The 22,481-nt window shown below is 43.8% G+C and overlaps 1 protein-coding gene across 1 annotated transcript; it reads left to right on the top strand.

Annotated features, from left to right (window-relative positions):
• The first annotated feature begins 1,050 nt into the window (after positions 1 to 1,050).
• LOC115557024 (adhesion G protein-coupled receptor E1-like) lies at positions 1,051 to 19,719 on the top strand. Its single transcript, XM_030374564.1, has 22 exons — positions 1,051 to 1,124; positions 2,097 to 2,135; positions 2,214 to 2,585; positions 2,726 to 2,863; positions 3,144 to 3,290; positions 3,996 to 4,139; positions 6,417 to 6,563; positions 6,662 to 6,808; positions 6,991 to 7,028; positions 7,169 to 7,249; positions 7,664 to 7,693; positions 7,781 to 7,940; positions 8,126 to 8,239; positions 11,001 to 11,176; positions 12,191 to 12,394; positions 12,964 to 13,167; positions 13,881 to 14,122; positions 14,215 to 14,281; positions 14,842 to 14,933; positions 15,072 to 15,231; positions 15,463 to 15,528; positions 19,477 to 19,719. The coding sequence occupies exons 1-22, from the start codon at positions 1,094 to 1,096 to the stop codon at positions 19,534 to 19,536; spliced, it is 2,859 nt and encodes a 952-aa protein (XP_030230424.1). The 5' UTR covers positions 1,051 to 1,093; the 3' UTR covers positions 19,537 to 19,719.
• The last annotated feature ends 2,762 nt before the right edge of the window (positions 19,720 to 22,481 follow it).

Below are 22,481 nucleotides of genomic sequence, written 5' to 3'. Positions count from 1 at the left end.
TAATTGTTTAATCGGGATTCAAACTCAAACTGAGCATCACCAGTACAAGGCATTATCCCATTGAGCCACTGATATTCCTGAACTGTAAGAAGCCTCAATCACATGGTGAATATGTCAATTGATAAGCACACAACACCAAGAAAACTCCAAGCACACATTTCGCAAGAGAATTAAGGGCTTTCTTAAAAGTGTACACATCTGAAAATTTGCACTGTTAATGGTATCCACCTAATGATAGCGGTATGGTAGTTATACAATAACAAAATGGTCATATAGGCAAAATGGGTTGAGACTGTGGACATTTGTCTTTTCTATGAAAACGTTTTTATTGCAGAAGACCAAGGTGAAAAAGATGCATCTGATTTTAGAGATTAATATGATGAAAGAATTTGAGTCCAGGTCAATCTGGTAAGGAGAAATAAGGCTAGTTGATATTTATTTTAAATAGCGCCACCTTTGGGTGCAGTACCACAATTTGGGTTCATTAGTAGTGGGGGTTATTGGTAACCATACCTGAAAATTTCAAGAGATTTCAACTTATGGTATAGGCTGCAATATGACTTTTACAGAATTTGAGGGGAATTGAAAACGTTACAAAAACAATAGGGCCAAGCAGCTTCGCTGCTCGGACCCCTAATTATTATTCAACTATATGGACATTGATAAGCAACATCTGCTCTCAGTACATTTCATATTTGACACTCATTTTAAAGTAATTACAGCACAGCTTTTCTCGTTTTTTGTAAAGCTTGGTTAAATAATAAGATATCAATCAAAAAAATGTCCTCTCCAGACATTGCAGTTTCACTATTTAGCAAATAGTTTTATCAAAGGCAACTAACATTGAATTTGTTTTGTTTTTATACACAACATTACGAAAAGGTATTTAATTTGGATAACCTGCTGAGGATGCATACAGGAACTATTTTATGCAAACCTCATGCACGTTGATGCTAAGATGCTTGTGGTTTATTTGCATTGTTCTTTGCATTTGGCTAACCCTCCAATAAAACTTGACGACTGAGAAATTCCTAAAACGTGTGTCTTGTTGAGGAAGGGGTTGGTGTTCATTCAGAGAATAAGACAAGCCAGGATGATCTACTGGGCCCTGCTGTTACATCTCAGTAAGTCTTTCCTATACTGCACCTTTCAACTACACTGTAAGGAATTAAAAATAATCATTGTATAGAAAGATTTAGGCCTAATGATTTGTTTAGGGTATAGTTCAAGGTGTTATACTTAAATATATTATTTGTGAAATGTTCAGTTGATACCCTTAGAATATTTAAAATGATAATTGAACATTTACCTTAATCTCATGAACTTGCATTAATGTTCTATTCAGTAATACATGCATCAATCTACACATGCATGCCTGCCTGCATACATACAGTACATGCACACACATACATACACACACTAAAATACACTTGCATACATAACAATACTTCATATGATAAGGCTATTTAAGTGTTTGGTCACATTCTTCGTCCTTATGAAGAATGGACTGCTTCATTCAGTTTTGGAATGTCAGTGGCTCAACAGGATAATGCCGTGTGCTGGTGGTCCTTAGGTTGAGTGTTCGATTCCTGATTAGTGCATGCTGAACATGACAATCTGTAATTACCTCTCATATACGAATCACAATATTGAACAGCACCTGTAATTCATCAGGCAATAATCATTCAGGCCCATTAGTGTCCAAGAATCGGACTGTTAAGACAATGTATGGCATTAAGGGGAACCGCTTCGTTATCCATTTTTCCTTCATAATTAATTCTGTCATATTTATATTTCTTCCGTTAGTGTTCTTGAATACAAATGTTTAATTTCCCCAGAATTTCAAAGATTTTTCAGGTATATGCTTTAAAGAAAGCCCTTAATTCACTTGAGAAATGTGTGCTTGGAGTTTTCTAGATGTTGTGTGCTTATCAATAGACATTTTGACCACGTGAATGAGATGATGAAATCTTCCTTAAATATGACAATTATATGTTATATTTATATATCTTCCATTAGTGTGTTCTTGACTTTTAATTTTGCTTGGAACCCGTTAATCACTGCTTGCAGTTATATTTATTTTTATTTCTTCTCAGGTTTGCTTGTCATCCTCTCAAATGCTGCAGACCTCGACGGTAAGACTGTTCCATTGATTAATTTGAATGTGATTTTCATGAATGTGATCCATGTTGTTGACGCCATCACATCAATAGATCCAGGATCCTGCACCGGCTACACCAACCTGACGGATCCATGGCGCAACCGCGCCTTTACAAGAACTGATTGGCCCGGCTACCCCAAAAATGACTTCCGGTTAAGCAACAAGTGGTGGAGATTCACAGGGATTGGTGGAGATACAGCAATTGATGATTGTACCTATAATAGAGGTGGCTTCCAACACCCGTGGCAAGTGGTGGTGTCCTATCCAGACATTGAATCCCTGACACCAACAAAGGGAACTACCCGGACATGGGCTAATGGATGCGGAACACAAGGAATAATGATTGACTTTGTGTTGTGTCCGGGAGGCTTCTACGTCTTCAGACCACTTGCTGCTGGGGCAAGCGAATCCGGCTTTGCTACTTGTGAGAATGTGCTTTTTTAATATATTTCACCCCTTAACTATAAACACATAGGGCAAAACAAATGTTGAGTTTTGGGTGACTATGATAAGTGAGTGTTTGTATGTGTGTGTTTGTGTTGGTGTGTGTGTACTCTCATTCAGATCATTCTAAGTGTGGTCCAGACTCCTGCGGTCCCCTTGCTGAATGTACCAGTACCCCTGTAGGAGGCTGCATTTGTTTCTCTGGGTATGAAATCCCCCCTGAGCACCTTCCTGTTGATGGTTCCTATGGCTGTGTTGGTGAGCTCCATTGGTCTCTATTCAGTTTAGTTAAGTAAAAGTTAAGTACATTTTTTTGGTGTTTTAGCTTAGCTTGTTTTAGCTTATTTTAAATTAGCTTGTTTAGCTTATATTTTCTTAGTTTACTTGTTCACTGCAGGATGAGATCAGCATTTAATAATACTGATAAAAACAACGAAAACATTTTTTTTTTTTCCTAATTAAAATTGTTAATAAAAATGATGAAGATGATTCTTATTGAGTTCGTAGTTGTGTTAACGGTGCCTGTTGAATTCCGCAGACATCGATGAGTGTGTGAGAAAACCTGATATCTGTGGTCCAGACTCCATATGCACCAACCTCAATGGAACGTACAACTGTACCTGTCTGCCAGGATTCAACGACACAAATCCAGCAGGGATACTAGGAACATCTCACTCCTGTGAAGGTATCCCTCTGAAACAGATTTAACAGCATTTCGGGTTCAGATATTCTTTCTTAAACAATCATCTATGATGTTTGTAGATCAAACATTTATACTGTCAGGCAAGGCTAATGTGCAGCTTGAACAATCATGCATGCACACACATGCACAAACACACACACACGCACGCACGCACACACACACACACACACACTCTTTATTTTATTCATTTGAAATACATAAAATAATTCAAATAAAAGGCACACATCCAGCTGCCTCAAACCAACAGATGTTTCTTCTCCCTGACCGAATCCGACAGACCAGTCAGAGATTTTTCGTTCCATCTCCTCTTGGTCTGTCCTCTGGTTTTCATGACGTTCACTCCCTAAAATGTCTCCTCGTCTCTCTTCACAGACATAAACGAGTGTCTCGAAATGGACTGCGGTGAGGGAGATTGTAATAACATCCCAGCAAGTTATGAGTGTGATTGCCATGTGGGGTATCAGCTTGTGCCTGCTGCTAGTCCACCATGTCAAGGTCTGTAGAAAACACTCCAACACCAGCTCCATCCCCCAGGGGGACAATATCCCTTTGATATCAACACGGCCGTCATGTTATCTGTGATGTACAACATTGTATTACTTTTGTATTTCTGGAGTGATTTTGGTTGGAGTTGAGTTCTGATGGTTAAGATGTGTTTCTTCCTTCCACTTATTGCCCCTTGATTAGATATTGACGAGTGTTTCAATTCCACCGTCTGCGGCCCTCGTTCCAACTGCACCAATATTCCTGGAAAACATATCTGCCAGTGTGAGCCGGGAAACATAGCCTCCGACCCGTCCACGGCCCCTGATGAGGACAACACCTGTGAAGGTATCTAGTCACGCCATCTGCTGAATGACCAGCGCCTTTGATCAGGGGAATGGGTGACTGAGAGACGTCGAGCTCCCAACAAGTCAATTGCACTTTAGCGTCCGAACAACATGAGCCACTGAGAGGTGAGAAGGTGAGCTTTACCATCGTCAGCAGAACGCTGATGGGTGAGGAACCAGGTGCTGGTTCAGCAAGCATCACTTCAGATTTATTACTATACCACAGTTAACAACCAAATATTAAGAATATTCAAAATAAAGCTAGCATGCGGTATAATAAGGAATATTCACTTTTCTTGGTTGTATCTCAATTTTCAGCGATTACATCGGGTCTGACTGACACCCTGAAAACATTCAAGTCGGTCGATTTCTTTGAGGCAAAGAAAAGAGAACTTTTCGTAGACATTATAATCAAAAATGTAATATAAATATGGTAAACACATTGTGTAAACCTAGTATATATTTTTTTTTGCCAATTTAAATGAATTAGTATAAATTTCCCTTGGACCTAGAGATGCCTCCCTCCCTCTCTCTCACTAAAAGGTGTAAAATACTTTGGATTCCACTGTAGCCACAAAGTCTGATACTGAGGCCACTCGACTGACTGCTCTGTAGATTCCTTTAGCTATCTCGTAGCCTTGCAGACGTATCCACTGCACCCGTAGTGTATTGCAAATTAACTTGGTCTCTCCCGCCATGGCTGACCAGCCATGGCCAATCCTAAACTGTCCATGGTGGTCCCGCCCCCTCACCTGTGTTTCCTTTGTTGATACTGCCCACGATGTGAACATTTCCATGTAAGAATAATGTACACCCATTGTCTCACTGAATGTATGCTTGGTAAATCGCTGCGTGTATCTTCCCATGATCATGTTCATAAATCAAATCAAATATTTTGCAAGAAATATCCTTAAAAAAATAAATGATTCTTCATCACTGCTTGAGCCAATAGGCTTTGCACAGCATAGAAATGGAGTAGTTCTCTCCACACATACACAAACACGCATTGCTAATTTAATACTTTTAAAGATTTTGATACACATTTCAACTGCATCTGAGAGCTACTAGCACAATCAGTTATGACTAAATCAAAATGGTTCAAAATTCGTTGTTGTTGTGGCACATGTTTTCAAGGTGATGATGATGCATTCAACAACCTTTATTTTCTCCACATTGGGACATCAATCCCTATTGCAACATAGTCAAAACAATAACAACAAGTCGACTGTTAAAAAAAATACACTAAGAAGATTCAATTTAGACATGCAAAACAGAAGCACAGAGCTAATCTCACAGATTTACTTAATGTAAATTCAAGACACTAAGAAAAAGAAAGAGATACAACATTTGAAAACACAAGGTACGCTCAAAAAAATCTGCGGCCTGGAGTTAAATACACAAGCGTGTACTGGATAGAGGCTGCTGAGGCACTCAGGTAGTCAGCGAATCAGAGAGCTAGAGCAACCATAAACAATATGATGAAGACTCTACCAGGCCAGCAGGAGCCAATGTGGCCAAAGGTTGAATACTTATTCATCATGTTCATTGATCGGATCAAGATAACTCCGTTCTGGAATATGGTAAGAGTTAAAGGTGCAGGGTGTAGAATTGAGTGGTATCCAGCAGAAAGTTAATGCTTGCATTCGTGTGTAAAAACGAGGGTGAATGATCTTAATGTCTACATAGGGAGCGGGTTCACCCTGTTGCATCACAATGTTTCTCTGGTAGCCCAGAACAGACAAACGTCTCTCAAAAGATGTGTTTTCATTAATACCAACATAATTGCTATCTTACTTGTAAGATATGACCTATAATTAAACAGACTATATAAGTCTACAATTTATTAATCTATCAAGGGACCTCATTGCCTGACACTATCTTGTCCTGTACAATGACATCAGCTAGGAAGTAAAATGTAAAATGCATCTCCTCTTCCGGCTTTCAAAAGGGAGGGGTGAGAGGGTAGAACCTGAAACCTCACTTCTAGATGGCACTAAATCCTCGGCACTGCTTCTTTAAAGATTGTGGGTTCAAATTTAAGTAAACTTTAAATGTTGGGGATGGAATGTTCAAGAACTTGTAGTAACACACCCCATGTAGAGATTTACTCTTTTGTCTATTTAATGTGATTATAAATCCTGTGGATTATGTTACCCAATACAGTGGGTGTACCCAAACCAGCCAATGATGAATACATTTTCAGAGTCACCAAATATGAAAAAGTAAAGGATGGTTGTGGTAAAACAATTTATGTAAAACATGTTTTATCTTTGGACAGATGTTGATGAGTGTGTGGAAGACATCACCATCTGCGGCCCTGAGGCCGTCTGCAACAACACAATCGGGGCCCATTTCTGCATCTGTAACCACGGTTACCGCGTCGACCCCTCAGATATGATCGCCAGCTCTGAAAATCCATGCAATGGTGTGCGGTTGTTGTTTTTTGTGTCCAATGATGTTGTGCTTGCACTGCCCTGATTCAAAAGCAGATCAGGGTCGACCAACCTCCTGTCTTCTCTACAGACATTGATGAATGCAGTGAGACGGTGGATCTTTGTGGAACTAAAACCGTGTGTACCAACGCACCAGGGACCTTCGACTGCTCCTGCCCTGATGGCTACTTCCCCACCACTGGGGTCATTTGGGAACTGGATGTAACATTTTGCAAAAGTGAGCAGAAGCACATATAAAAAAAAGTGTAGATAGCAATGCCATTCTAAAGGAATGAAACCGACCTAAAGAGAGCGCTAGTTATCTCCCATCGAAATTCAGGATTCTACCAAAGCCCTATGATGTTATGATTATTTATCGAAATTATTAATATATTATTGTCTTAAACATGAACCTAATAGGTATTCCGGAACTTCTTGATGAGATTACACCTCCAGAGGCAAGTATGTTTTATTTTAAGCTTATAAACTAATCTGAAATAAATAGTCTTGTAAAAGCATCTTTCCAAAGTTTGGAAATCGGCTATTCCTCAAAATGTAATGGAAAATATTTGATGGTGGATTTATATTGCTGTTTCAGGGACAAACAAAAGAAAGAGCTTTTCTTGGAAATGTTAACCAACAGCTGAAGGATAATGCAGGCGTCATTCTGCCAGAAGTGGTCAGTGAATGGATCAACAGTTCTCTCAAAAGACTGGCATCTTTTAAGAGACTCCAGCCTACATGGCTGTTCTTTAGGTAGCCGCGTTTTGGGTGACGGGATTCAGAAACCTAGAGTGGGATCCAATGTATTTCAACCAATCATGATGCAGAGTTAATATTTGAATTCAGATCCCATGCCTCGGTTCTGTTTCCCGGGCGATATATTTTGATGAACACCTCGTCCAGGAAATTCACTTAGAATTTGACAGACTTGTTGGCTGTAGAGTTGTAAAAGAAAAGTCTGCAAGCTACCCATCTTTCTTCACAGATTACTTAGTTCTCAGATAACCTGATTGAGGTTTGAAACAGGGTTACACAAAATAATCAGTATAATGACATTGGAAGTTTGTTGTCTTTGCTTTTTTTTTTTCAGACGGTGAAAAACTGCTTTTCTGCATCAATGGTACATTAAACTAATATGTCTGTTGAATCCATTAATTCCCTCAAGAAGTTGTCACCCAACACTAGCAATGCTTTCCTTCTGCCCCAGGAAGTGTCAGGTGCTAACTCTAAGCCGCCCAAGGCGGTGACCAGTGATGGTGACGCAGATACAGGCAGTGTGATGCTGGACATCTCAGAGGGTCTGGTTTCTTCCCTCGTAGAACCCAGCCAGAACGGAACCAACAAGACGCTCCAGACAGCAGTAGTAGGTAGGAAACATGCCACCAAGGCATTAGAACTAGTACCTAGCCCGTATGTTGTTGGAACTAGGTACTAAGAATTAGGCTCCATGAACTATTTCGTAGAGCCTCATTCTGAGTTTATCATTCCTCATTCCTTGCTGGGTCACAATAAACTTGTTTCTTGCCTTATGTCTCTGTAACTTTCCCTCTAGATTTGAGTATACAGACCTTCATTCCTGGAAGCAGCAATGGAGAGAGTAATGTCCTTTCGGTCAAGGGAATCAGCATGGAGGTCAACCTCGAGGCTCTCGCTCAGGACAACAATGGTGAGGAATAATGACCCCCTCATCTGGCTGGGTTGAAGAACTTAATGTGACCTTATTTACCTGGCGGCCATCTTTGGTTGTTTGGTTCTAATTTATTTGAGGACCATGAAAGTTAATCAAAATGCATTCTAGTGGGGAAATAAAATTTGTAACGAAAGTTACGGTGTTAAGTTGTCATGGTATCCAAATATTTTCTTTGAGTGGAAATCATGAATGTACGATTTTGTGTGTTGAACATAAAATCACTTGACTGTTTTGTTTTCATGGATACTGTGGTCGCTTTTAGGGTCCTATTTTAATGGTCTGAAACACAAATGAGAAACGTGAAACGTAAGTAGCTTTGTGGGTGGATCTCTGGCGATGTTGCTTTTATACCGGCGGATAAATGACTCTTGCCGCCGGCGCAAATCTAAAATGGGTTGGTCTGAATACCTGTAGGTCTGTTTTGGGCGTAACGTGCAACAAACCAATGACAGTTCCATCTCCCATCCCCTTCAAGAGCCAGCGCATTAGAACCTGACGAGTTGATATTTTGACAGTGCGCTTGCTGTCTCCGCTGAGACAGATGCATTACCACATGAATTTCAAACTTCAAATGGCTTAAGTAATGGCCAAATAATTGGCCTAATTCACACATAGCGTTTTCTTCTACAACTTCAGAACACTGAATCGTCGTGTAAATTTCGCCAAAGAGAACTTAATAGATCTATAGGGTCTATTTAATGATGTGCGGCAAGACATTAACAAACCTCATTTCTTACCAGCATTGTATACATTATCGTTATCGACTTCTTTTAAATACTTACTCGTCGTAAAACTATGATTTCTCAGGGTCAAATACTTATCAATCCTAAAAAGATGTCTGTGTCAAGAAAACATGTGTTTTCTGTACAGCGTTGGTATTTGCATTGTTTTAAAAGTACAACTTCTTACCGCTGTATCAGCTCTTCTTTCCCAAATAATTTAACCAACATTATAATTTTACCTAAAACGAGATTTTGTTTTGGAAGGTTGGGTTATCACCTACCTTGACCAAGTTTATTATTGTTATTATTGTTATTATTATTATTATTATTATTATTATCGTTATTATTATTATTATTATTATTATTATTATTATTATTATTTTAATGCATGGCATAGCCTATTACAGTGTTAATTATTGCAGCCACTGTGGATAATTTTTTTTCACAATCCACATCATCATCATAATATTCCACATGCAAGCTTGCATTTTTGTGCTGTGTGTAGCTTACTGGGCCCAGTTTCCCGTAAATATATATATAGGCTGTAAATATGGGCTATTATGACACGGCTCTTCCCAATGCCGTGGAACGCTCCGTTCATTTGCATGGGCCCTTCACAACAACGTCAGCTTCTTCGGTTGCTAAGCGACGTCAACTTCTTTGGTTAACTATTTCTCTGCTGATCAACACTACGTATGGCAAGTTGGTAACAAATAAATTGTAAAAAAAAAAACACCTTGTGAAGTTATTTTTTCGTTTGGCAAGTAGCCGCTCATTATCGAAAATAAATAATAAATTATCGAAGCACCTCTGTTTCGAGTCGGTGTCCGGTTCGCCCTGTCTGGCTTATTTTCCCGATAATGGCCGGCGTTCTATTATCCCACTTAACGTCAATATAACTCTGCATGTGGAAGGGAAAATAGGTTTATTTGTAATTACAATATTATGCTGCTGTATTTTCCGAGACCCCCACAGATATTTGAGTTTACTGCTTTCATGGGAGCCAGACCTCTCTCTATGGGAGCTAAGCTCCCACTGGCTCCCACCTAACTCGAACCCTGGCTATAGATCTTTCAACACTGCCGAGCCGGTTCGGTCGCAGCTTGGCACCCCCGGCGATTTCACCTTCTTATCTGTAGGTTTCCTGTATAAAACCGAAGGAGTCAAATCCCCCGTTCGTCCGGCGCTGGGTTTCTTGGTTCATTGCTGGGGAAGGCGGGGCTGTGCACGGAGTCTCTGACCTCTTTAGAATACTTTGTATTATTGCAACCTCCCGAATGTTTTAATTTTTTATGAATGAAGACACCCGCATGCAATAATGAGTTCACTCTATAGTAGGCTAACAATGCTCTTAACGTCCTACGAGTACCCTGGAGCACTCGTTAGCTACGAGCGTTTTCACGATGTTTGTTACCAACGATGCTTTCGGGAAATGGTGTGAAAACTGTACGATGCTCGTACGACGCACTTCACGATCCACTTAGGCTAACGATGCTTTCGGGAAACTGGGCCCTGGTGTGTAAGCTTTTTTTGTAGTTCCGACCTGTCATGGTACGTCAAAATAGCAGCACCAACTGCGCTATCAGCTAGTGCACTTAGACCAGGTATTTGTCTGTAAGTTGTGGAATTGCTTGTGGCATTTGATCAAATATTAGTCTATGATCAAATAACCATAGACTGCAAACACTATGGATGTAGCTTCTGTGAGGTCAACCAAGGGTTTACACATGACCGTTGTGAAGCCATAGATTTTTCTAGAGATTTCTGAAACCAGGATATTTTCAAAGCTGCTATGTTTGGCACACTTATGGATGGAAGTCAATGGCCTTGCAGTAGACAGCCAAAACAAATTACTATTAAATCTTCATTCAACTTTATAATGAGATAAAATTGAACCAAGAAAAACTTTATTTGCTTTGTTGTCAAGAAGGATATCACAATTTTCCCTTTGACGATGCCTCAGTGAATGGGTCGACTCTCTTGGTTATCATAATGGAGAAAAACCCTTTTTGCAGGATCGGCAGCAGCTGCAGTCCTCACCCTCCATGGCATAGAGGGGATGCTCAGTCACCGCTTCTTCAAGACCGAGAACCAGACTGAGATGAACTCTGACATCATCACCGCCTTCCTACCCAAAACCAAGCACTCCAACTTCTCCCAACCCGTCAACTTCACCATCCAGCACAAGAAGGTGAACCGTTTGACACTCATCCATCCATACCTTCACTCATCCATCCATTCATACCTTCACTCATCCATCCATACCTTCACCCAGCCAACCATACCTGCACCCATCCATCCATACCTGCACCCATCCATCAATACCTTCACCCATCCATCCATACATTCACCCATTCATCCATACCTCCATCCTTCCATCGATACCTCCACCCATCCATCTATACCCCCACCCATCGTCTGTCCATCATCCTTGAAGTGATTGTCTCATGTGTTCATTACTGTGTTACGGCCAATGACTGCTATGGCTGTGAAAATAAATGGTCACTTTCTCTTGGTGCTGATGACCCTACAGGGTAACTCAATTGGTGCTGATGACCCTAAAGGTTAACTTAGATTGGTGCTGATGACCCTAAAGGATAACTTATATTGGTGCTGATGACCCTACAGGGTAACTTATCTTGGTGCTGATGACCCTAGAGGGTCACTTATCTTGGTGCTTATCAGCAGTTTGGCCCAACATGGTCCAGGTGAGCCAGCACCAGTCTGGCTGTCCACCTGCTGTTGGTCTGTTTCTTTGTATAGACTGATGTTCTCACTTGCTGATGGTGTGTTTCTTTGTGTAGATAGCTGGTCTCACTTGTGTATGGTCTGTTTCTTTGTGTATACTGCTGGTTGAGCCACAATGTGAGAGAGTTGTTGCAGCCTTGAGATTTGCATTTTTCTGCTTCTCCCTGAGGGCGTTTGCCATTTGGTGTTTGCTCATTTGTTCTTCTCTCAAAGAGGTGCACGCTTTATAAGTGTATTTTTGCTTAAGCAGAGATTGTGGGTCTATTTTCAGAGGGTCTATTGGTTATTATTTTTGGCCTTGGCTACCTAAAAGCCATCCCTTCCTTTGTTTTGTTCCTTTATTTTATACAGTGAATGCTAAATAAATTCTTTGATTTTGAACAGTTCCTGGTTTTATCAGTTTATATCAGTTGATTTACATATATCAACTGTTTTGTCGTTGGCTCTGCATCCTCAGAAAACGGAGGCTGGCCTGGTGACCTGTGTGTACTGGGAGGGCAAAGACCAGACGTCCGTGAAGGTGGAGGCCTCTGGGGGCGAGGAGGCGCAGGCAAGCCACTGGTCGGTAAAGGGCTGTTTGGTGGCATACTCCGATGAGAACTACACCATTTGCAGCTGTTCCCACCTCTCCACCTTCGCTCTCATCCTGCAGATCGGAGATGTACGTACCAAGCAGCCCACCTTGAGGCGGGTCGACTGCTCGATGTGTCTTCTGTGTTCTCTGTGGACGCCGTCTTTTACAGCTGAGAGATGTGTATTCTCTTCCAGAGAGCCACAGGAGCAGGAAAGACAGGGGTCTATGCCTGCTTGTTTGATGCAGAAACTGCTCCAATCTTGTGACATATACCAATACAATACAGGTCGCTAATAAAACAATCGGTTTTACAGTAGAGATCTCAATCCCTGAAGTCAGAGAGAACATTTGTAAAAGTTCAGCCTGTAGGCCCCACCTGCACAGATGAACCACATCACCACTTCTGCCAACAACCCTCCCAGCCCTGCATCACTGGCAAGAGAGAGGGACTTCTGTCAGATACACATTGGTAAAAAGAGTGAATGAAAACAATCCAAACCAATCTCTCAGCACTTAGATCCCTCCAGACCAAACGATCAGCAGACAGCTTGTTAGTGTTGTTTTCGGGCCAACTTAGAGGCGATGACGATTTTATCGACCGATCCATTCCCGATATTTTCACCAGCTTCACGTTTTCTTGTCTTGTTCCTCAACAGCCTCCTCCAGAGGACCCCTTCCTGGAGTGGTTGAACAGAGTGTGTGTGACCATCGGCCTGTTCTTCTTCGCACTGGCCATTGTGACCTTCCTCCTGTGCAGCTGGAACGCCAAGATCAACAACACAGCCCGTCTGCACCTCTGCATCAGTCTCGCCTCCTCCCACTTCCTGATGCTCTGGATGGACCGATACGTTGACAATAAGGTGTTTGTTCACACAGTTGGGGAACAGATCCACCGCCTGGGAGGATATATGCTCTCCTCATGATACTATGAGGGAATTCTTAGTGTTGATTAGGAGGAAGGGCATTTTTAGTGTTGATTAGGAGGGAGGGCATTCTTAGTGTTGACTAGGAGGGAGGGCATTCTTAGTGCTGAATGGGAGGGAGGGCATTCTTAGTGTTGAATGGGAGGGAGGGCATTCTTAGTGTTGAATGGGAGGGAGGGCATTCTTCGTGTTGAATGGGAGGGAGGGCAACCTTAGTATTGAATGAGAGGTGGCGAGGGTATTCTTAGTGTTGAATGGGAGGAAGGGCATTCTTAGGATTTAATGAGTGGTGGGGAGGGCATTCTTAGAGTGTAAGGGGAGGGTGGGCAACCTTACCTTTTAAGGAATTACCTCATTAGCGTTACTTTTTACAAGAGGCCTGACCAAAATGTTTCATTGACGCAAAAGCAAGCCAGGGTCCAGACTTGGTCGACCTCTTTTTCTGTTGACATTGAAATCTTTATTTTGTTACTTCTGTAACCAATTGCAACTGGCAAGGCCGTAGAAGGTTAGGTCATATAAGAAAAGGTCATAGGAAGGTAGGCCCTCGGATATGAGGGCATAGGAAGGTAGGACATATAAGGATGTAGGGAGGATGTAGAGCATAGAGGAGGGTCGGTTAATTACCTTGAACCTGGTCGTCTCTGTAGGTGGCTTGTAAAGTCATGGCCGGCGTGCTCCACTTCCTGATTCTGGCCAGTTTCTCCTGGATGCTCCTGGAGGCCCTGCAGCTCTTCCTGCTGGTCCGGAGACTTTCCAAGGTCCAGGTCATCCAGAGGGACGGCCTCCCCACACCAGTGCTGTACCTGATTGGCTATGGTGCACCGTTTGTGATTCTGGGCGTGTCTGCTGCGGTATTCTCTGATGGATATGGTGCCACAGACTCACAAGTGTGAGTAGCACTGCCAGTGACCCACACCCATCTGACCATATGTACCTTTATGTACATATATAACATACACACACTTTTTCTCATAACTGTAGGTGCTGGCTATCAACAGAACGCAGCTTCAACTGGGCTCTGACAGGGCCTGTGGTCGCTCTCCTTGGTGTGAGTACATTGGCTTTATTTGTATTTGACTTTTTTGTTACACTGTGAGATGGGACATAAATCGACATGTAGCATTAGCAACCAGTGACTTTGTATTCTGTACTGCAGTTGCCAGCAAAGCATGTTTTTAGTTTACTTTCCTTGTTCCTTCAGTTGTCAGCTGAAGGTTTGTCAAAGTCAAAGTCAAAGTCAAAGTGTGTTTATTGTTGCATGTACCAAATTGCTTCAGCACAGCAAAATTCTTACGACTTGGCAAGCATCATTCATCTACGCAGTAGACATCATACATATAACAAAAATAACATAAAACTCTATAACACTATGACAATAAAACATATAAAATGAAAGTGAAGTGAATTGTATGAGTGGGGGAGCAGGGAGTAGGTGTGGTTTGCCCAACATTTTGAATAGATGTTGGCCAACGTTCTAAAGTGTGTGCTGGGGTGGTGTGCCAGCATGAGAGGTCCTCTGATTCTCTTTGCCCAATCCAGGATCCCCTAGAGATAATGCTGTAGGCTAACATATGGGCTCCTCTAAGATGTGCCTTTGTGTTGTTGAAGATGAACTTGGTGCTGTTCTGTGCCACCCTGGTGTGCCTGAGGCCCACACTGGCCAGCATGAAGAGTGACGTGTCGCAGTCCAAGGACACCAGGTTCAACCACACTCTGTTCTCTCCATCTGTCTGTCATTACATTAACTGGAACTATTCCATCCAACGAGGGTGCAGTAACGTGGTTGGTCCAGAGGGGGCGCCCTGTCCCTGATCCCCCTCTCTTCAACGACTCTGCAGGTTGATCGTGTTCAAGATCCTGGCCCAGTCTGTCATCCTGGGCTGCACTTGGATTCTGGGCCTGTACCAGGCCAACCTCTTCTTCCAGGTGCTCTTCATCCTGCTCAACTCCCAGCAGGGCACCTTCCTCTTCATCGTGCACTGTCTGCTCAACAAGGAGGTGGGTCCAAATCAGGAACACTTGTTATGGTTCATCTTTATACAGGACAGTAAGAACAGGACAATGCTTATCCAAATAGTATATTTATAATGGTGATATGATAAGCAGTTATAGTATTATAGTTAATACAAATATTGAAAATACACAATTGTTGTCACACTTTAACACTCATTCGGTTAAGTCATTCGGTTAGTTCATTATTAATCCATGTTATGTTGTTATACCTCCAAGGTGAGGGGAGAGTACATCAAATGGCTGTCCTGCTCATTCGGGAAGTCAGGAAACGCTGGAGCAGCGGTGAGTGCGTAGACACTCAATTAAACGATAGTTGCGTATGTAATTACGGTTCTATGAATTCCGGATGACCGCCAGAGGCGGTGCTTTAGCACTGGATGTTCCATCTCGAGCATGCGCAGGTCGAGTAATTATACCAACAAAGTCACCTGTGACACCTGGGTGACCCGAGAAGTCTGAGTGACAGAGAACTCTGGCGGTCTTCCGGAATTCATAGAAGCGTAGTTACATAACGTAACTATTGTTCTATTTCATTCCTACTGCCCGCCAGAGGCAGTGCTTTAGCACTGGATGACTAATACCAAAAAGGTCACGAAGAGTGCTCACCAATTAAGGTCTCGAAGCAATCGACAATACAGCCGTCGGCACAGGATGAGGAGCAGCGACATTTACCCTGTAGAATCAGGCAAACGTACATTATGAGGAACATGTAGCCGCGGAGCAAAGGTCCTGAAGTGGAACCCCCTTCAAGGCAGCCCATGATGTAGCCATACTCCTGGTAGAGTGGCACCTAACGGCCCAGGGCCGGGGAGCCCCTGTGCTCTATATGCATTCAAGTCCACATCCACAATCCAGTGGGAGAGTCTCTGTTTCGACAGGGCAGCCCCCTTCCTGCAGCCCCGTAACAGACAAAGAGGTTATCCGTCTTACGGAAGCTGGGTGTCGCTTCAACATATGCTCTATGCTTCCCAGTAGCTCAGGTGCTGCTGAGAAAAGCGTCCGACAACCGGCCCTTGAACTTCAGTACCGACCCCCCTAGCCCCTAGGGGCCCTGGGGGGAGGCGGCGGCTGGGCGCCGGACCTCTTGGCGCCTGAAATGCTGCCCGTGGCGCAGTGCTACAGCGCTGGTCAACCTGCGCTGAGGAGTGCTGGCCCCTCGACTGTCCACCTGAACTCGGTTGAGAGCTATTGGCACGGGGTACCGCAGAGATCCCCGGCCTAGAATGTAGCAGAGGTGAACGCCATAAGCTAGCAAACTGCTGGCTAGCCTGGCCGACCTGTACACTTCGCTCCAGGGCCAGAAGAGCAGCTGGCCCGAACGTCTGGCCTGGGATCACTGGAAGAGAATGGAGGGTCCGTCGACACATATCCGACAGGGGCGATTGCGCTAGCCAAACCTGGCGGCGTGCCAACATAACAGTTGACATTAATCTGCCTAGCTCCCTAGTCATATACGCAAAAGTCTGCAGTGAAGCATTACTGAGGGTCTGTGCTGAATGATCAGCACCTGACCCCCGTATAGTTTGAGACAGCGCAAGAAAGATGTGAGAAAGCGAATTCCCAAGACGTCCCACATGGGCAGCAATGTTGCAACTCCTTTTAAGGAGGTCATCTGTAATCCGGCACTTGGGCCGAGGGCAGCGCACATCGGCTCTCAGAGCCTCGTCTTGGGAGACAACCAGGGATGCAATAGCAGGCTCAATCGGAGCAAACCGGTCCAAGCCACAAGTATCAGCGTTGGCCGTAGTTGCTAGAACTCTGCTATCACTAGTGTAATGGGAGAGAGCCCTTGAGTCTGGCCAGCATCTATGTAGCTCTGCGATGTAGTGTGGAAAAAAGGCATTCACAGGGGCAGATGAAACAGGAGCTTCATCTAAACCCGGTCTTGCCAGGGCCATTCGCACGGCTGGTCTAACAGTGTCGCGGCCGGACCCTCTAGCCGAGCCGCACAGAGACCCTTGAGAGAAAGCCTGAGAGACAAAGGACGCTACGTCGTCGACCCCTTGTTCTTCCTCCTCTGTAAAGAGACTATAGGACGCAGCTGTAGACAGCATGTCATCCACTGGATTGAAGTAAGTTGTGCGGCTGGTACACCCTGGGCTGGCTGGAGGTTCTGTAGGAGGGTTTTAATCTGATCAACCTCATCCGAAAGTGTATCCACTTGGTTTGCCAAGTTGACGACCTTACGGGACTTCCCGGGGGGTACACCAGCTGCCGAGGCACGGCGCCGGGGCAACCCTGGTCCGCCCTCCACCTCAGCCAACCTAGCTAGCCTCAGTGTATGAGGCATGAAACTACAGTTCATCCATGGGTTATCTGACACTGCTTCCCTCATGTTTTACCCCCGAGACATGCAGGGCAATGGTCATGGCCATCCTCCGCCTGCAGGGAGGCCATGAAGGTGACACATTATGGGTGCTAAACATGTCAGCAAAAATGAATTGAAAGTAAATTAATTAGTATGCGAGGCAGTCGAGCTTTAGGCGAGAGCACCCGAGCAACGACGCGACACCCCGACAATAACACAGTGACGGCGATCCTTTGAAACCCAAGCAGCCCACTGGAGAGCAAATTAACGCAGGCTAGGCAATCAAGCTATAGGTGAGAGCACCCAAGCAACGACGAGACACCCCGACAATAACACGGTGACGGCGAGCCTTGGAACCCAAGCAGCCAACTGGAGAACAATTTAACGCAGGCTAGGCAATCAAGCTATAGGCGAGAGCACCCTAGCAACAACGCGACACCCCGACAATAACACACTGATGGCGAGCCTTGGATACCCAAGCAGCCCACCGGAGAGCAATTAGTGCAGGCTAGGCAATCAGGCCTCAGGCGAGAGCACCCGAGCAACTATGCGCCCGAAAATCAGTGGGCTAGGAAAATACAGTGACGGCGACTTTTGAAACCCCAAGCCACTCACTGGCGATCAAATCAAAGAATGCAACCGGCTAAATATATATAGTTACGGCGGCTTGGACCCCAAGCCCAGCACTGGCGAGCATACAAATGAGCAACCGGACTTAGGCGAAAGCGCACGAGAAACGGTGCGAGACCGAAAGAATAACACAGCGACTGAAAACTACCCGCCGACTAATGCTCTAAGCAAATTAAAGCAAAGGTGGAAAGTTGAATTCAGTTGACGCGCTAGCCGACGGCTACGGGTAGCCTACACACTTTACTCACCCCTGGCCGCAGCCGAAATCGAACAATTGCAAGTCGCAGCCTTTGGTGGACGAAGTCAAATCGAGGCACCAACCCGTCCGTGGGTTACAAGGCTACTTGCGACAAGCTGATATGGTATCTTACAACAAACAATGTTTGTGTGTCCTGCTAGTCCGCTACCGCAAGAAGATAGAAGGAACAGACCCTCGGGTGACTTCCGGAATATATAGACATTCTCGGGTCACCCAGGTGTCACAGTAGCCTGGTTCTACCAGACTCTCGTACTTCACTTCATTTCATTTCATTTGTACTGAGAGTCTGGACCTAATCAATTGACAAACATTAACTCACTTGAAGGCGGGTGTCTGTTAAAATGATTGGATCTGACCAGTGCCACTCTGGATCTGCCATAACCAATCGCTAACGTTTGGTTGTGACGTATGTCATGCGCCGGGAATCACGCGCAGGTTGTACACAAACCAAACACCTTGCGCGTCTGCACGAAAATGTCCGTCAACGACAGCTGCAGGTTTTGTTTGTCGAATTTAATTTATCAGGTAAAAATTGCACATTCTAAATCAACTACCGACCAACAACTCAAACTGGCGCACGACTTTATCGTCATTGTTCTCAGACACGCCCTCTGTTCGCTGATTGGGCGCCGCTGTGGCGGTGCCAGAATACCAAATTACATACAGCAGGTCCAGACCTAGTACTGAAGGGAAATTCAAATTGAGCGGAAGTACTTAGGCGGGCGGAGCCAGGCTAGTGTCACAGGTGACTTTGTTGGTATAATTACTCGACCTGCGCATGCGCTCAGTAGAAATGAAATAGAAGAAACATTTAGACATTTCAAATTAAGGAAATATACCAAATATCCTTCAAAATCTTTTGTTTGTAATGATTATTGTACCTATTTTATATCTTGAACAAAACGTTCAACCATCAACACATAGTAGGTTATGTTATGACAAAGATAACGGAACATTGATTTTTTTTTTTACAATTTATATTGTTACAATTGTGCTGTGATAATCCAACCAACATCCTGATTCCCCGTTTCAGAAAGACTTTCATTCCGGTTCAGACAACATGGACGCCACTGAGGAGCAAGAAAATAAGTGATGTCCAGAAGAGGAGAACTAAGAGGAAAGCAATGGATGTAAACAATTATGACTTAAAGTCTCCATAAAACATGTAAAACACTAGGAAAAAACGGTTACTTGTCTCTTTTGTATGTCTTTTTCTCATAGCAATGAATTACATTTCTTGTAACACCAGTTTTCTTATCATAAATAATTAATGAGTAAAGACAACAAAATCGCTTGACTGTTGAGTTTTGAATAATTGACCAAGACGTTCACCTATTTTACATCAACTCAGGGAGATCCCACATGGATCGATCACCTTCACAGCATGTTCTGGAGGAACAGCCTTAGAGATGTCAGAGAACATGATGCTAGCAGGGATCATGTAGTCCAGTTAATCAGAGTAAGCGCTGCATGGGAATTCAATTTTATAAATTACATTTCATTAGTAAAGCCCTTAATCCCAGGTACAGTCGCAAATGGCTTAACAGGCCGTATATCTATAGGACACCCCCCTGACCCTAGCCTCCCAAAGGGCAAGAAAAAACTCTCTTAATAAGAGAGGAAGAAATCTTGAGAAGGAGTGAGTGGGGATCCCTCCTTCCAGGGATAATCGGTAGTGCAACGGGGCCATGATTGACATCGATACATACACTGTGCTGGATGGAGGGCTCCCACCAGAGGAAGGTCTCAGAGGAGGTCTCCTTGGAGGACCTCCTCCATGCCCCGCCTCCTCTGTGGCCCCCATCAAGGGGAGATCACAGCGCTGGAGACGGAGCAGAGAGCGGCGAGAACCAAAGCTCTTCACCTGAATGAGTTTAAGGAACCAGTGGGCTGCAGCACAGGACCTCAGCTGGTTCCATCGACTGGTGTCCTCCTGTGGAACCCAGTGGGTGAATGCTGGGCAGTCCGTCCACCACCAGCCTGGATCTTTACATTGGAGCTGAACAGAATGCACTAACCAGTCACACACACACACACACACACACACACACACACACACACACACACACACACACACACACACGCTCCTACACTGTCGATTTCTGCAATGTGGATGTTTAAATGGGGTTGGTTTACCATCAAAAAAAAAAATTGAAATATGAAAAAAAAAAATCAAGCTTCCGATAATCGTTTGATTTTGGGGGTATTTTCGAAGAGTTGAACATCTGAACCTGTTCAAATGGAGCTATTCTGCTCTTGCTCTCGATTAGGTTAGCTTAGCAGATAGCCGACATGAAGTTGGTCCCTTGAAATAAAAGCCCAGGAAACGTGGAACGGTTTAGGCCTTGATAAGGTTCCTTGTTTTACTTCCAAACTTGTAAAACTGTAAAAAGATGCAAAACATGAATTTACAATCTGCTCATGTAATCATGAATAGACAATAAACAAAGCTATGATAAGCTTAGCAATAGCATTAAATAAAAGAGTATCCATTAACATCAGACTTTGTAATCCCACTAGCTTCAATGCTAATTCTACACTGTAATTCAATGGGAAATGCTACCGCGATTAGCATTGGCGATTTATAAGTAAAACTAATCATTCCGAAATTAAACAAACATAATTGTTAAGCCACAGAAATTATTTGAATGCTTTAAACATTAATGCTCACGGACTAAGACTTCCTCTGGACAACCAAAAAGAGAAGGAACTGACATGCTGTGCTCTCTGGAATGTTGCATTAACCTAGGTAACATGGTTACTATGGTAACACAGGAGAGCCAAAATACAACTCACTCATGCAATGCCATTATCAACCACTAGCCGTCTAGAGCAAAAACAAATTGTGGGGGCAGAACACTCCCCGCCTGATATTTTATATTATCACTAAGTCTCCCTTCTGAGGAGGAGTACCACTTCTATAACAGGTCTCGAATGCACCTTAGGGGTACCTTGTCGGATGATCTTGACATCAACCTTCCGAATTCTTCCATCATGGCTGGGAATGGTTCCCACGATAGCTCCCATTGGCGACTCATTCCTCTTAACTTGAGTGTCCTTCAGGAGTACAACATCTCCTGTTTGCTGGTTTGATCTGTCCGATGTCCACTTGTTACGAGGCTGAAGAGTTGCCAAGTACTCTTGCCTCCAGCGTCTCCAGAACGTCTCAGCAAGAGCTTGGACTTGGCCATTGTTAGGTATAAAGATCCTTGAGATCCACGTCCTCTTGTGGAGCAGAAACTGTGTCAATCTTCTGAGTGAGCAGCATGGCAGGTGGGAAGACAGCTGGCATATCAGGATCAGAAGAGACTGGACTTGAAGAAGTTCATATTTTTTCTGACTACAGACAGATGTTTTGGAGAATAATCTGGCCCTTTGGATGAGCCTGGCTGTTGCACGGGGTAGTGATTTCCAATTGGAGAATCTTTCGAACCGATGTGATCCAAGAAGTTCACCAGTAACTTTGGTAGCGTAGGTTGTAACTTCAGGGCGAAGCCTTACATCGGTTTCTGGATGTTGAAGGTCATGCATCACTGGCTGTTCAAACTCTGGTAAACCAGTTTGAATCTTGAAGGAACTGGAAGGCTGACACTGACCTTGATCCATGGTCTGCTGGATTATGTTTGGTAATGATGTAGTTCCACTGATCTGGCCGAGAAGATTTCCTGATTCTTGTCACTCTGACAGGTAGACTTAAAAGTTCATGGACGTGTTGTAGATGTAACCCAGTACTATCTTGCTGTCCGTGTAGAACTTGACTGCATGAATCTCTACATCAATTTCCTCGATTATCAGGTCTGCCATTTCCGTTGCAAGAACAGCTGCACATAGTTCCAAACGAGGAACAGTGTGCGCAGGACGTGGCACCAGCTTAGCCTTGCCCATGATGAAGCCAACGTGGCTCAGTCCTTCCGTGTCGGCTACTAGAAGATATGGCTAGAATTGATGCGTCGGAGAAGATACCGATTTCTCTGTGGACAGTGGTGAGCAGAGAAACAGGCATGTCCTTCGGATCTGAAGCTGTAAAAGCTCCGTCAG

Source organism: Gadus morhua, chromosome 2 (genome assembly GCF_902167405.1).
Source record: "Gadus morhua chromosome 2, gadMor3.0, whole genome shotgun sequence".
Taxonomy (NCBI): Eukaryota; Metazoa; Chordata; class Actinopteri; order Gadiformes; family Gadidae; genus Gadus; species Gadus morhua.
The sequence above is the reverse complement of the archived record's forward strand: the minus strand, read 5'-3'. Positions and strand labels throughout refer to the sequence as shown.